The sequence below is a fragment of the Vulpes lagopus genome, chromosome 8 (assembly GCF_018345385.1).
Source record: "Vulpes lagopus strain Blue_001 chromosome 8, ASM1834538v1, whole genome shotgun sequence".
Classification (NCBI taxonomy): Eukaryota; Metazoa; Chordata; class Mammalia; order Carnivora; family Canidae; genus Vulpes; species Vulpes lagopus.
In genome coordinates, this window is record NC_054831.1 from 45,653,585 (window position 1) to 45,668,839 (window position 15,255).

Consider the following 15,255-nt stretch of genomic DNA (forward strand, 5'->3'; position numbering starts at 1 on the left):
AAATGGTTCGGTAATGGCTTCCTGGAGTGCTGCACTGAGGTATATTCTGACATAGTGTCTGGGCTCTGCAGGAAAGAAGCCTGTGATCAGTAATATCTGCCATGGGCATAAAAGGTAGGAAGTAGTGGCACATACTCACTGTATCTGCCATCCCTACTAGTATAAGCAACATAGTCCCAATCATTTGTTAGCATATACTTGTGCCATAGTGTGTGCACGTGGATGTATGTAAAATCACTCCACTGTAACTGTGATTATCTTTATCTTGTGACATTAGGGTGAATTGGTTTTATTAAAAATATTTTGGTATTTTTCAAATTTACTACACTGAGTACATATTGATTTTGTATTATTATTATTATTTTAGAACTTCAAATTGTTCAAGTGATTTTTTTTTTTTTAACAATATACTACATTGACTCTGGGGAAGGTGGCAGCAGTAAAGGAATAAAAACAGGCAAATAAATTCTAAAGAGATTTTGTAGGTGCTTTCATTTTTCTTTTTCTGGGAGGTAAATTTGTTATTAGTTAGGAATATCTTTCCCAGTACAGGTTAGCTCAAAATCTCTTTAAATTTGATTATGAATAAGAATGTGACCTTTTGTCTCCTATGGAAATCCAAGCACTTGAAGGAAGATTTCTATGAATGAGCTAAAAAAAGAATCAATTTTTGTCAGTATAAATAGCCAAATGTCCTGAAACTAATAAGACCACCTTTGAAAAGGCCAGTCTTGTGGCAAGCTTTTAAAACTTTTAAACAATTAATGCCACTTTTATTTTGCTTTACTAATTTGTATACTGCTCAGTCATCCCCACTCTCGAAGCTGATTTTGATATTTTCAAAGCTCTGATTTCTTTGCAGAGAGTAATTACCAGGTGAGGGAGGAAACGGGTATGGTTTCTTGGCTGAATTTCTTCCACCTTAAGAGGCTGTCTCAGAATTGGAAGCCATAAGCTTCAGGGAATCAGAGACAAAGGGCCCAGATGCAGCTCTCCCTTTAATTAGCTCTGTGACATGAGACAAGTCATTTTCTCTGTTTCCTTTCAGAATTTCCACACTGGTAATATGAGAAAATAGTGTTACTGTCCTCCAGGGCAGGATATGTGAGGAGAAATTGAGTAAAAGATGCAAGATGTATAAGTCGACGGGAGGCCATCCTTCCTACTGGGTCTCTCTCCCACATGACAGTGTACAAACCCCTCCTAAGGTGTTAGCTGATAATTAGGATGTTAACTAGCAGCCAAAGAGTCAGTGATATTTGAGTTTTTAAAAGTAAATTGAGATTGTCCCAAATTTCAGAAGTGGACAGTGTTGGCAAGATGTCCAATGCTGACCACAGGGAGTTTTAGGGTACCATGTCTGGCTCTAATTTCCCAAATCCTCACCCAGTTCTCTTAAAACTAAAATCCATTATGACAATCATATATTGCCTTTTATTAAGTCCTATTTGACTGTGGCTGAGTAAATTTGTCACCTTGCTCACAGCTGATGCTTGCATTCCTCTACTCCTTCATAATGCATTTATGTTCCCAAGAACATTGAGATTAAGTGTTAAGGCACTGTTAACCACCAGTACTGGGCACAGAAACAGACTGTGAGAAGTAGTTATTGAATGGGCTCCCAATAACTGCTGTCTTCTTGGAGAACACCTAAATATGCCAAGGATACCTCCCAAAGTGAGGACTCTCACTGCATCATTGCATAGGTTCCTTTATCTTTTCTTCCTTACCATGTCATTATCCGTTGCAGGTTTAACCAATGTTTCCTCTGTGGAGGCACCGGGCTACTCCTCCCTATTCATGAATGGACAAAAGAACAATATGTGAAGAGTTTGCATGGGCTTCATTACATCACTTTTAGAAATATTTATATTTCCAAATTGTGGACTCTCAAAAAAATGATCTAAGCTCAAATAATGAAACATGAAAAGTCTTGCTTTGCACTTACTTAAATTTTTGATGAAAGACATAAGGTAGATATTTTGCTTTATATAAAAAAATATAATTGCATGAAAACTACATTCTATGCTCCTTTATTAGGTTGAAAGTTTTTCAGGAAAGCATGGTCCAAGATGCAGGCATAGGAAGACTTCAAATTTGCCTCCCATGGACACATAGAATGTACAGCTATACATAGAGCAAATCCTCCAGAATAACTGAGGGCTGATTGAACAGCTTCAGCACAGCAAATGATAGAAGGACCACATAGAGAAGGGTAGAAAAAAATGGAGACATGGTAATAAGGGGAACCTCACCCCCTATACAGCAACCTGCAGTGGAGAGAGATATCACTGAGGGCCAGCCTCACCTGACCTGAGCCACAGCAAAGAAAGAGTTTAAAGGACAGCTAGACTATAAGTAAAGGAAATCTACTCACTCTAACCCTACAGCATCCACATTTCTGCATCCCCAGAGCAGTTGAGGGTGGCAAAGTTCACTGTTGTCTTATTTTATGAAATTGCCAGTCACCCCAACCTCTGGCAATTGCCACCCCGCTCAGTTAGAAGCCATCAGCACTGAGGCAAGACCTTCCAACAGTAAAAAGATTATAACACACTGAGAGCTCAGATGATGGCTAGCATTTTTATAATATTTGTAATCAAGATATGTACATTGTGTGTCACCTGTGTGGCTCAGTAGGTTAAGCATCTGCATTTGGCTCAGGTCATGATCCCAGGGTCCTGGAATTGAGCCCTGTATCAGGCTCCCTGCTCAGCAGGGAGTCTGCTTCTCCCTCTACCCCTCACCACATTCATGCTCTCTCTCTCTCTCTCTCTCTCTCTTGCTCAAACTCCCTCTCACTCTTAAATAAATAAATAAAATCTTTTTTTAAAGATAGGTACATTGTTTTTAGACATACTGCTATCGCACACTTACTAGACCACAGTATAGTGTAAATGTAACTTTTGTATGCATTGGGAAGCCAAAAACTTCATTTGACTCACTTTAGTGCAACATGTGCTTTATTGCAGGAGTCTAGAACTGAACCTCTAATCTTTCCGAAGTAAGCCTGAATTTACAATGGCAACTCAAATGTCCACCAAGATGAATGGATAAAGATGTGGTATATATGTACATGATAGAATACTACTCGGTCATAAAAAAGAATGAGATCTTTCCATTTATAGCAACATGGATGAATTTAGGGGATGTTATGCTAAGTGAAATACGTCAGGCAGAGAAAGACAGAGGCCGTATTGTTTCAGGATCTTTGCGTGCTATGGTCAAGAAAGAAGTCTTGAGACATTTTGCTGTGCAACTTAGTAAGTTTATTCAAGTAGCACAGGGACAGGACCAGTGGGAAGAAAGAATTGTACTCTTGTTGTGTGAAGCTGGTGGTTATCTGCTTAGTGCTCAAGGGGGAGGGGATTTGCAGGGACTATAAGATTATAAATGTCTTCTTTGAAAATTTTACCCATAAAAGTACTTTTGCAAGATTTCTTTGGTGTCTATCATTCAGTTCAATATCAACTATCAATGAGATTTACAGGCAGTCGTTCAGAATATAGCAACCAGAGACACCTGGGTGGCTCAGTGGTTGAATGTCTACATTCCGCTCAGGGTGTAATCCTGGCAACCTGGCATCGAGTCCTGCATCAGGCTCCTCACAGAGAGCCTGCCTCTCCCTCTGCTTCTGTCTCTGCCTCTCTCTGTCTCTCTCATGAATAAAGAAGTAAAATCTTAAAAAAAAAAAAAGAATATAGCAACCAGCACTTATTTGATCCTTATCAAAACTATGCAGGCTATAAGTCAGCCTTCAGGGCTAAAGGTGCACATTTTTCTGCTTCTGTCCCTCATCAATATGATTTCACTTAGATGTGGAATCTAAACAACAAAACAAGCAAACAAAACAAAACACAGACTCATAAATACAGGAAAGAAACTGCTGGTTACCAGGGGGCAGAATAGGTGAAGAGGATTAAGAGTTACAAACTTCCAGTTATAAAATAAGTAAGTCATGGGGATGTAATGAACAGCATAGGGAATATTGTCAGTAATATTGTAATAACTTTGTATGATGATAGATGCAAACTAGACTCACGGGGATCATTTCATAGTGTATAAAAATATCCAATCATTCTGATGCACATCTGAAACTAGTAGCATATTGTTTGTCAATTATGTTTCAATGGAAAAAAGTGGTGTAGGCTGTATAAATATAATACTTAACCTGGCTGGTGGGGGTATAAATTGTGTCCACCATTCAGGAAAGCAATCTAGCCAAATACATTGGCACTTTAAGTGTTCTCATGCCATTTGATCCAGTACATTTTCAGGGGTTTGTTCAAATTAAATGATCATGTATATAGACAACTATTCTTAGTTAGAAAAGTATTCATACATATTATTTGTAATAATAAAAGGGGCAACTAAATGTCCATAAAATAGAGGAGACCGCGTAAATGATGGTACATTGTGCATTATTATATGTATTATGCATTCTAATGTAGCCATTAAAATGATAATTATATAGACTTTAAATAAGCAAACATGCAGACAATATCATAATAATTACTCTAAGGTTATAAAACTATATACATAGGATAATCTCAAACTGGTTAATAGTCAATATTTGCTGTAAAAAAACTGAAAGAAAATCCACAGAAATGTTAACAAGGTTATTTCTGGGATTGGGTGAATTTTGTGTGTTTTTAAAACTTTTTTCACATTTTTTAAAAAATTAAAATAATGATATATAATGTCTTCCAAATAAAAAATTCTCCACCTCCCCCCATAAAGAAAGTTTTTCTTTGGAGAGATTAAAATTTTTTATGTAATATCCACCAAAATATATGTATGTAAGATATTGCTGAAACTTGATTCTCTGTCCCAAGGGTAGCCATTTTTTTGTGACTACAGTTAAAAATGGCATTATGGTACACTGAAAAGAAAAGCTTATCTAAAATAAAGAATATTTTTAAAATGTTTAAATGTCACCAGTGTATGTCTTTAAAAATAAATACTTATCTCTATTAGAATCTATTTATTAATATTTATAGTTTGCTTGACAGAAATTATGCTTTTCCAGTTATTCAGTCTTTTCACCAGTGGACATCATTCTCCATAAAAGGAATAGTAAACCTAAAATTTCGCCCTTCTTTTATTTTTTTTCCATTAATATCTAGGTATTACTGTGATTTACTAAGGGAAAAAAATCTTAAATCATCTCCTTATGATCAAGTCATCAGTGATTCAGAAATTGTCTCATTTACATTGTCACACTGTATCATGTGATATGATTCTATACTTACAGTGAGGTAGGTGATCCTACATCTGGCCAGCTGGGCAAGAGCTTAAATACCTCGGCCTATGTTGTCCTGAAACTACTGCCAAACAGGCACCGATTAAGCTCAATGAAACCATAGGAAGTTGAGCATAATTGGCAGCAGGCGTCTGAGTCCCCAGAACGTACAAGGGTACAAACTAGCATCGCAGACATACATGAAACAAACAGAAGTGGGACAAGAAGGTACAGACAAAAAAAAAAAAAAGAAGAAGAAGAAGGTACAGACAGTTGTAAGGCTGAACCTGGGCTTTGGTGCTTTGGTGCAATGGTTCTCTATGTTAGTGGCTTTCTCATTTGGAAACTTTCATTTCACTTTGTACTGGTAGCTATTCAGTTGAAGTGACATAGTATGCAACCCTTGGTATATTGCATAAAACTATAGACATAGGCTTTCTTTTCCTACGTGGCCAAATGGTAACACTTTATAGCATGTGTCTTCTACAATGGACTTGGGCTCCAAAAAGGAGTAAATTCTCCCCTTCTGATTTTTACTCTTTTTGCCCCATTTCCTACTCTGATCAGGCCCAACTTTTCTGGGTGAATATAAAGGCAAACTTAAACATTATTAGAAATACCTTGTTAAATTTTAGTGTGACAAATTTGGAGAGCATAGTCAATGGTTCAGGAAATAGGCTTAAAGTTTTTAACGTTTAAGACACTATGGAGACAAGTCACACATTATTCCTTCATTTATACATCTATATACCTATGCTTGTATCTATATCTCTATGTATCTTTCAAAACAAGCATTTATTGAACATCTGCTATGTGCCAGGCCCTATCTAAGGTTCAAAAGGCATATGATTTAGTAGAAGACACAGACATGTTAATAAAAAGGTATTTACCCAGTGTGTGATGGCTGCAACATTATTGCATTAACATACAACATTGCAATATCAAGTTGCAAGAAAACATGGGAGTAATTTAGATCTAACCAGGATGTGTAGGAAGGCTCTTCAGTGTGATCTTTTAGTCAAGCTCTTTAAGTTCAACAGAGTTTTCCCTGAAGGGGAGGGTAGAAGGGAACTCAAGGCAGAGAGAGAAGTATTCATAGGTACAGACATATGGAGCAAGGATGAGGTACTCAGGAGCTCCAGGTAGTTCAACATAGATGATAGAGTGTTATGGTAAAAGATGTGATAAAAGACTGTGTTTGCCAATCTAAGCCTCTATACTTCTTTCTGTAAGCGAAGAATATCTGTTGAAGGATTAGAAGGAACCAATCTGCAGATCAAAATGAATATTCTGGAGGCAAAGAGGGGACTACACTGAATGGGATGTACGCTGGGAAACCAGTTAAGCAGGGAATTGTTAAAGCTCCTATGGGAGATGTGGGAAGCCTGACATGACTTTCGACTGTAAAAGGGTGGTTTCAAAAAGACAAGCATTAGACGTTTAAATTTCAAAATCTGTTGTACTAAAGCTGAGGGCTACACGGGGTTCAGAGAGATGGACTAGGGAGGCTGGGATGCAGCCTTCATAAAGAGAGAAGAGAGGAGAGGGGGTGAAGGTGGGATCTATATGCAAAGGCATGCATTGCATTGCATCTAATTGGAAATGATGCCCTTTACCTGAAACTAAAACCTATTACCATGGCTTGCCTGGAAATAAATGTAGCAATACATTCTGATGTTGCAGAAAAAAGAAATAGGAAGAAAAGAGAAAACCTCATTTTATATAGGTTAATCTTCTATCACTGGGTCTCAGGCCCTGCTGTTTAGTAGCAGGACTAAATCTCTCTGTTCTCAGATCTCTTTGGCTGCAAAGGCTCACACTTGGCCAGTCTCAGAAGCAAGGAAGATTCAAATCACCTTTTCTAATAAATGGGAAATTATTTCATATAATTCCTCCAGGGACCAGAATGAGCATCAGATCCTTTTACAAACTCACATTCTACCCTGCCCTTGACCTCAAGAATTCCAAGTCATTGTGTTCTGATCTTCCCCCTCTTGGCTCCAGCCTTATATGCCCAGATGGAAGGAACCCCTGTGATAACTGTCTCCATTTGGACTTGAAAGATGCAGATAGGCCCCTAGGTACTTTCTGGTTCCCTTAGGATCAGTACTTTAGGAAGCTAAAATGGATACTGAATGATGATGAATTTGAGAGAAACAAGAGCAGCAAGCAGGCAGTGGTTGCCTGGACTAGATGGTGGCTACAGAGGCGAAGAGAAGAATAAAGATTTGAGAACTGTTTGTCAGAATTTTAGGGGTCAATTGAACGTGGGTGATGAAGGAGAAGGAAGAATCAAGGAAAACTTCAGGCTTTTGATTTAAACAGTTTGGTAGGTGGCGGTTTCATTTATTGAACTAGAGGACACAGGACATAGGATGTTCAATTGCAAACCTTGTGAAGTTGAGGCACCCATGAGGCCTCTAAGTGGAGATGTCTGGTGGTCTGGACATTCATGTTTGGGGTTGGGAGAAAAATCTGAGCAGAATAAATTATTCTGGTATCATCAGCATGTAGACTGCAATCCTAGCATCTCCCTGGGGGAATGAATTGAACACAAATAGCCAGAACCCAGAGGAAGATCCACATTTTTTTAAAAAATTAGAGAACAAAGGAGCCTTTGGAGAAGTAAAGGAAAGTCTACCAGAAGGGACAAGACCAGTCAGGGGAGTAAAATGTATGGAAAATCACAAGGAGCAGGGTGTGGTTCACACTATAAAATACTGCTGAAAAATGAAATAAGATAATTACTGGAAAGTGTTCATTCATTTTAAGGACATGGAGGCTAGTGGTGACCTTGGAAAGAGCAGTTTCAATGACACAGCAAGAATAGTGTACAAATTAGAGAGGAGAAAGAGTGAGAAGAAAAGGAGAGACCAAGTACAGAAAGGCATTCACTAAGTTTACCTGTCAAGGGTAGGGGAGAGAGAAAGCACAGGTGGAGAAGGACATATAATGAAGATAAGGTGTAACTGAGAAGATGAGGCATCATGATAATAATTGGAGAGCAATTCTAAGACAGCCGTGCAAAACAAACATGAACCAATGTGGAACAGACTGTAACAGTGGGGCATGGAGGAAGTCAGAGGAAGGGACCGATTGTTGTGAATCTGCATGATTGCAGAGCAAGTACCAACACGACACGGAAATCAAAAAAGTTGGGTTCAAACTCTTGCTCTGGCACTTGCTAATGTTTCTTGTGTGTAAAATGTGGATAATCCTTACTTTTTTCGAGATAATCTGCACCAATGTGTTCTTGCCATATAGTAAAAACTTAGCACACATTAGGTTTTATTTTCTCATTTGCAGGCTAACACAAAGGAGCAAGAAAACTTTAATAGTAGAATATAGTTATGTAAAATATAGAAACCTCACATAAAAAAGAATTTTTGTATTTAAAATACTCTAAGCTGAAGTCCTATGATAATGTCAATACCTTATATTTCACACCACTTTAAAATTTTCTGATGTCTCATTTTAGTCACAAAACAAGTCTATGAGGGAAGTAGGACAGGTATTCTTATCCCTTGTTAAAGATTCAGAAACTGGGGCATGCTGAGGTTAGGGAACAGCCCATCCTTGGTTGTTAGCTGTGGAGGCTGGGCTCGAACTCATCCTGGAGTTCAGTGCTTTGTATAGGAGCCCATAATATGCAGATAAAACCTAATTGCAGTCTCAGTAGTACATCTAGAACAACGTGAAATGGGAAATTATTTGGTACTTACTCTTCAGTTTTTAGAAATGAATACATTAGTTTAAGTTTCATTCAACTGCATTTCCTATTAAGACTATAATAATTAATTCTCTGGGGGATCCCTGGGTGGCGCAGCGGTTTGGCACCTGCCTTTGGCCCAGGGCATGATCCTGGAGACCCGGGATCGAATCCCACATCGGGCTCCCGGTGCATGGAGCCTGCTTCTCCCTCTGCCTGTGTCTCTGCCTCTCTCTCTCTCTCTGTGACTATCATAAATAAAAAAAAAATTAAAAAAAATTAATTCTCTGGTATTGAATCCTCCATGCCTCTGAGACTAACCAAGGATTTTCTTTTAAAGCTAAGGAGATGTGGAAGTAGAGAAGTTTAGTAGCCCAGCAGCAGAACCTGAACCCAGTGATGGTGTGAAGAAAACAACACATCTATCCAAGGATGACACAGCAATCAGGGAGAGGAAGCTTGGTTAATACATCCAGAAGAGGGATGCCTGGGTGGCCCAGCGATTGAGCATCCGCTTTCTGCTCAGGTCATTATCCCAGGGTCCCAGGATCGAGTCCCACATCGGGCTCCCTACATGGCTGCTTGTCCCTCTGCCTTCGTCTCTGCTTCTCTCTCTGTGTCTCTCATGCATACATAAACAAAATATTTTTAAAAAACATCCAGAAGAGAAGATTTCTAGCAAAATGAACTGCAAATGAAGACAACAATCAACCCAAGCCAAAATATTACTACATTACTACTACTGCTATTACTAGATATGCACCTGCGAGGTACATATAGATACCTACGTATATGTAGCACCACCACCAGCAGCAGTAATGGTACTACCAATAACAGTTATAGCAGTACATGGGAGAAGTCAATTTCACCATTTCCTCCACTTCCCAAAGAAAGACATAGAGAACACAAATCTATGATTTTCAAACTTTAAAAAATGAAACCCAAATGAGTAACCTGGAAGGTCAAGTGGAAGCAATTGCTGGAAAATTTCTATTCAAAGAGCTAGAAATTATGAAAGAAAACATGAGACTAGGTAGACAGACTTAGGGTAGTAACGCAAAAATGATAGGAATTCCAGGAAAACAGTTACAGATTGAAGAAAGATGGTAGTTGTTCACATAGAAGAAAACTAATGTCCCTGAGCTGATGGAAGAGAATAGATTTTAAGGGCTTGCTGAGTTGCAAGCAGGACATACATTTAACATATACAAGTAAAATGCCCTAACTTAAGAGAAGTTAAAAACAAAATATTAGGAAGACTTGGCTTCTCATCTACACATAACAGAGGAGCCCAGAAAATAATAGATTACTATCACCTAATCTAGAGAGAAAAGGACACCAACCCAAGAATCCTAAAGTCCTCCAAGATACCTCTAACTAGCTAGGTTAAAGGAAAGATATTTGTCAAAGATCAGGAATTCAGGTGACTTCCGTTTGAAAGAGTACTAGATATATAGCTACAACCAAAGAGCAAAATAATTAAGGAGGAAGACCTCAAGAAAAGAAAGATGAAGATAGAGGTGATTTTAACCTTGCAACAGCATACTTAAATTTAAATGGATAAGAATCAGGAGTGTGTAAAATATATCCTATATAAAGATATTTCAGGAGAAAAAAACAGTTATGCTACAAGTGAAAACCTAATAGTTTGGAAAGTAAAAAATTATCTCAAGAAAATCAAGGACGTGAGGTGGTAGTGAAGAAAGGGGTAAGATAAAAGTTTTCTGGATGTTCCATTTACATGGGAGAGACTAGCATGAGAAAAGTAAAAACATTCTAAAAATGCTTGTTGCATGGGGCAAAAGTCTTGGAGTAATTGGGGGAAATAGTCTCTTATTGTCACACAATAATAAATAAATAGGCATTTATTAGTGTTGGGAGAAGGTGGAAAATTGCAGGAGAACCTTTAAATACAAGGGGCAGGGGTGAGAAGTAACATCATCAAGTAACATCACCAAGTCACAAAAAATAAGGAAAAAGAATAAAGAAATCTTAGAACAAAATTAATGTTACCAAAGTGAGATGAAAGAATAAAATATGATAATGATAAGATATAACATTCTGAAGAAAAATATAAAACATGAATGAGATGCAAAAATTCGTATTAAAATATTAACAAATAGACTCCAGGATTATATCAAAAGAAAGTAATTTCCTCTGATTAAGTAGTATTTATTCTGGGATTTCAAGAATTGTTCAAAATTAAAAGGTATTAGTATGTAATATAATGTAAATTTAATGGATTTTATAAATTTTATAAATTTAAATGGATAATAACTCAAAATGTGTAAAATGTATCTTAAATAAAGATTCTTGAAATCAAATAGTTATGCTAAACTGAAAGAGTATACTCCCCTGTCATATAATTCTTTACACAAAGAAGAAAAAGACAGATGATTCTATCAGTAGTTGCTGTAAAGCCTTTGATAAATTCAGCAGCTATTCTTTTTTAATGATTTTATTTATTTATTCATGAGAGACACAGAGAGAGATGCAGAGACATAGACAGAGGGAGAAGCAGGCTCCTCGTAGGGAGCTGATGTGGGATTCAATCCTGGGATTGGGATCACATCCTGAGTCAAAGGCAGACACTTAACCACTGAGCCACCCAGGTGTCCCTCAGCAGCTATTCTTAAGAAAAACTCTAGGTAAAATAGCAATGAAAAGCAACAACTTGAATATGATAAAAACTTCTTATCAAGGCTAATCGCAAAATATGATTTCAAAATTATGAAATGATAGACTTTTTCATTAAATTTAGATAAAGATGCTTGACAACATCATTATTCATTATTTAAGATTATTATTACTAATTATTAATACCATTGTTATTTAAGATTCTAGAAAATGTAATAAGACAAGAAAATGAAATAACCAGTATAAACTGAAAAAGGAGAGATTAAAAACTTGGTTTCTATTTACTGATGACATTACTGCATACCTAAGGATTCCAAGAGACCCCAGTAAAACACTAATAGAATTTAGTAAGACATATAATAAGGTGGATGAATGCATAATAAATGAAAGTAAGGCTGAATCCATAATAAATGTAATAAATAATAAATGTAAATAGTATATACTAGTTTTTTCCTCCATTATCAGTGGCTACTGGAAATATTCCATTCACAATAATAATGAAGGCTAATAAGACATTTAGAAATAAATTTAACAAGACCATAAGACCTGCATGAAGAAAGTTATAAAATGTTATTGAATGATATATAGCTCTGAGTTTATATCCATGGAGAGGAACACAGTATCGTTAAAATGCCAAATCTCTTCAAATTAATATATACAAGAAATTTTGAAAGGATAATGAGTTTGTATAATATAATATTAAAGTCAGCATAGATGAATTAATGTCCAAGAATAATGAGGAAAGTTATTTATAAGGAAAATGAAGGGGAGGGTTTGTCTAACTGGATACAAAAATATATACTAAAGCCACTGTAATTTTTTTTTTTTTACAATAAAAATCTTTATTTAGGTTTGGTCAGTACAGGTAAGATATACTGGAGTCACAGAGCAATATGCATTAACAGGATACAACAGTTCATAAAAACTGAGTAACCATGCACACAAATTTCTTAAACATTCAGTCACCTAAAGAGAAAATGCACGGATGTATGGTGGAAAAAACTGTATCTAACACTGAAACTACTATAGGACTCCATCAGCAAGTCCAACTTTTAGTGATAAAACTACTGTACTGGGCAAACTTGGCAGTCATAAACCCACATCTACTCTAACAAGTCTGAATGGTGCATAAGTATAATAACAGCATGAGTAAGAATGTCCTTACACAGCACAGGTTCTAGGATAGACACAGATTTATACAGACATCATTGTGTTATACTTTAAGGAAAGCTTTCCATTTACAACTTCACATTAACTCATATAAAAATAACTTGACCCTACACAAAATGTCCTGTTAGCAACATTCAAGGTAATTAACTGTTACAATTTCCAAAGTGGCAGAGGTATTGAAGCAAAGAAAGAGAGGGGGGAGAAAAAGGGAAAGAAAAAAACCACACCCACAAAAAAAGGCGAATTGTGACAAAAGTATGCGTTAATTTTCTGGACAATATCCTCTCCCAAATTAAATGACACTGTTTAAAAATTTGCTGGAAAAAATATTACAAAACTGAACCCTGTACATTTACATTTGAGTCCAAGCCATTCTGAACGTGGCGGGAACCCGCAGTTCGGTTACCTTTCCCACTCACTGTTTTCTCCTCTTGAGGGTCACGATTGGAGTCTGTGTCATTTGAGGGGTGTGTGAGAGAGTCTTCACTGCCCGTGGGAGAGTCTACACTTTCACACCCCGCACTGAGTTGATTTACGTAACTACTACCTCCTCTGCCAGTTCTCTCCTCTGAGCTGTTGGAGGCCTTATTACCATTCCCTGGAGAAGAAGGAAAGTCATCTTCGGCTGTGAAATCCAGACCCAGACGTCCTCTGCCGGGAGGCAGTGCCATCACTTGGTCCGTTGGCCAGCCGACTGCAGTCTTTACCTGTGGCCTCCGCCTGTCCTACAGGCTCAGAAGATGTAGTCCTGCTGGTACTTGGGGCTGGAGCTTGAGACTGCTGCTGTTGGTACTGGGCCGACTGCTGGCGCGTCTCTTTCAGTTGTTGTTGAAGAACTAGAATGGTGCTCTGCATACCCTCTACTTCTTCGTCAAGTTGAATGATGAAGTCATTCAGTTCATCCTGACTGCTTTTAAGCTCCTCACTGTATTTCTTCTGTAAAGCCAACTCTGCTTCCTGTTGTACAATACGTCCCTGGGACAGCTGTCTTCCAAGCTCTTGATTCTCCTGGATAAGCATTCGACACTTCACCATTAACTTTTTGCCTGTTTGGCTCATTTGAGTTTTGACCCAGAAGTTCAACAACAATCACGAAGTCCACAGTCTTATTGGCAAACCTGAGATACAGTGTCTCTAAGTCACTATGCTCAAGGTTAAGAGCGATGCATATTCCATTTTTACATTTTACTGGAATTTTACATGTTCAATTCATGATTTTAAATCTCTAGGTTTTCATTCCTCCAAACTGTCTGAAGACACAGTGTGCCACAGACTTAAGACTTCTGTTTCTCCCTCTATTTTCTTCAAACAGAAACATTTCTCAAGTGTCTACATGTTCTAGAAGGGGGATTTTTCCGAGGTGGCCACTTCTTCGGAATAGTCCAACGCCATCAGGCCTCTGAAGCAAGGGGAGGGGGAAGGAAAAAAAGCTGAAACACAAGGTTCATCTGGTAAGTTTTACATTAACCATTACAAGCTGGATAGTATAAGAATGTGGCTTTTTTTTGGCTCAAAAAGTCTGAGTCTTGGTGTGGAAACGAGTACTTGGCTGTCCCACCACAGCTTCCTCATACTGGGACTGTCAGGGAAGTCTTGACTGGGGAGTGTGATTTGTTTACCTATCAGGCGTAAACTTCCAGGCACTCAGTTCATTTTGGGCTTGTTCCAGTTTGTCTTTAGTCTGTTCCAGTTCACCTTTCATTTTTAGGAAAAACAAGTTGATAGCTGGGTCTACCATTGTTGATCTCAGTTGGGCAACGCTAGGCTGCTGGACTTGCTTGAGGTACTGGATTTGAGTAGTACACTCTTGCATCTCTTGCTCCTTGGTTGCCAGTCGCACTACAAGGATGTTTTCTCTGCGAGCACACTCTTGTTGTTGCTTTAGTTTTTCTTCAGACTCCCTTAACCCAGTTACATCATTAGAATTAAGATCTGTGCACTTGCCCTCCAAAGCTTGGACATATGCTTCATATTGTTTCCAACTTAGAATTAACTCATCTCGTGCCATAACTTTGAAGTCTGTTTCACTCAGTCGAACCTTTTTGGGAAGAGGTTCCTCGTTGGTCATCTTGAATCGCCAGTCACATAGGCCGAGGCTCCGCCACCCACTCGCCTCCCAGGCCGCCCGCCAGGCCACACCGCCCCAGCGCTCCCCTTTATTTGCGGGTCTCGCTGCCACAAAATGGCCCTAAAGCCACTGTAATTAAACAAGATAGTATTGACACAGAAATGGACAAATAGATCAGTGAAACAGAAGAAAAAAACACTGAAATACATACAATATATAGAAGAATTTATCTATTATAAAGATAGCATTTCAATTCTGTGAAAAAGGCATAGCTTAAACAACTAATAACATAACATTGATTATCCATCTGAAAGAAATAAAGACCTCTATCATACAACCCTGAAACAGGATCTAAAATGGGTAAAAGACTTACATGTAAAAACAATATAATAATGCTTTTATAAAGGGAAATTTAAGGGTTGGGAAGAC

At 37.9% G+C, this 15,255-nt stretch overlaps 1 protein-coding gene across 1 annotated transcript; it reads right to left on the bottom strand.

Moving 5' to 3' along the window:
* Window positions 1-13,042: 13,042 nt before the first annotated feature.
* Window positions 13,043-14,826, bottom strand: LOC121497515 (pre-mRNA-splicing regulator WTAP-like). Its single transcript, XM_041767222.1, is given in 3 exon segments — window positions 13,043-13,385; window positions 13,387-13,812; window positions 14,378-14,826. Coding segments are annotated over 3 exon segments (1,173 nt in total). The 3' UTR covers window positions 13,043-13,087.
* Window positions 14,827-15,255: the final 429 nt, after the last annotated feature.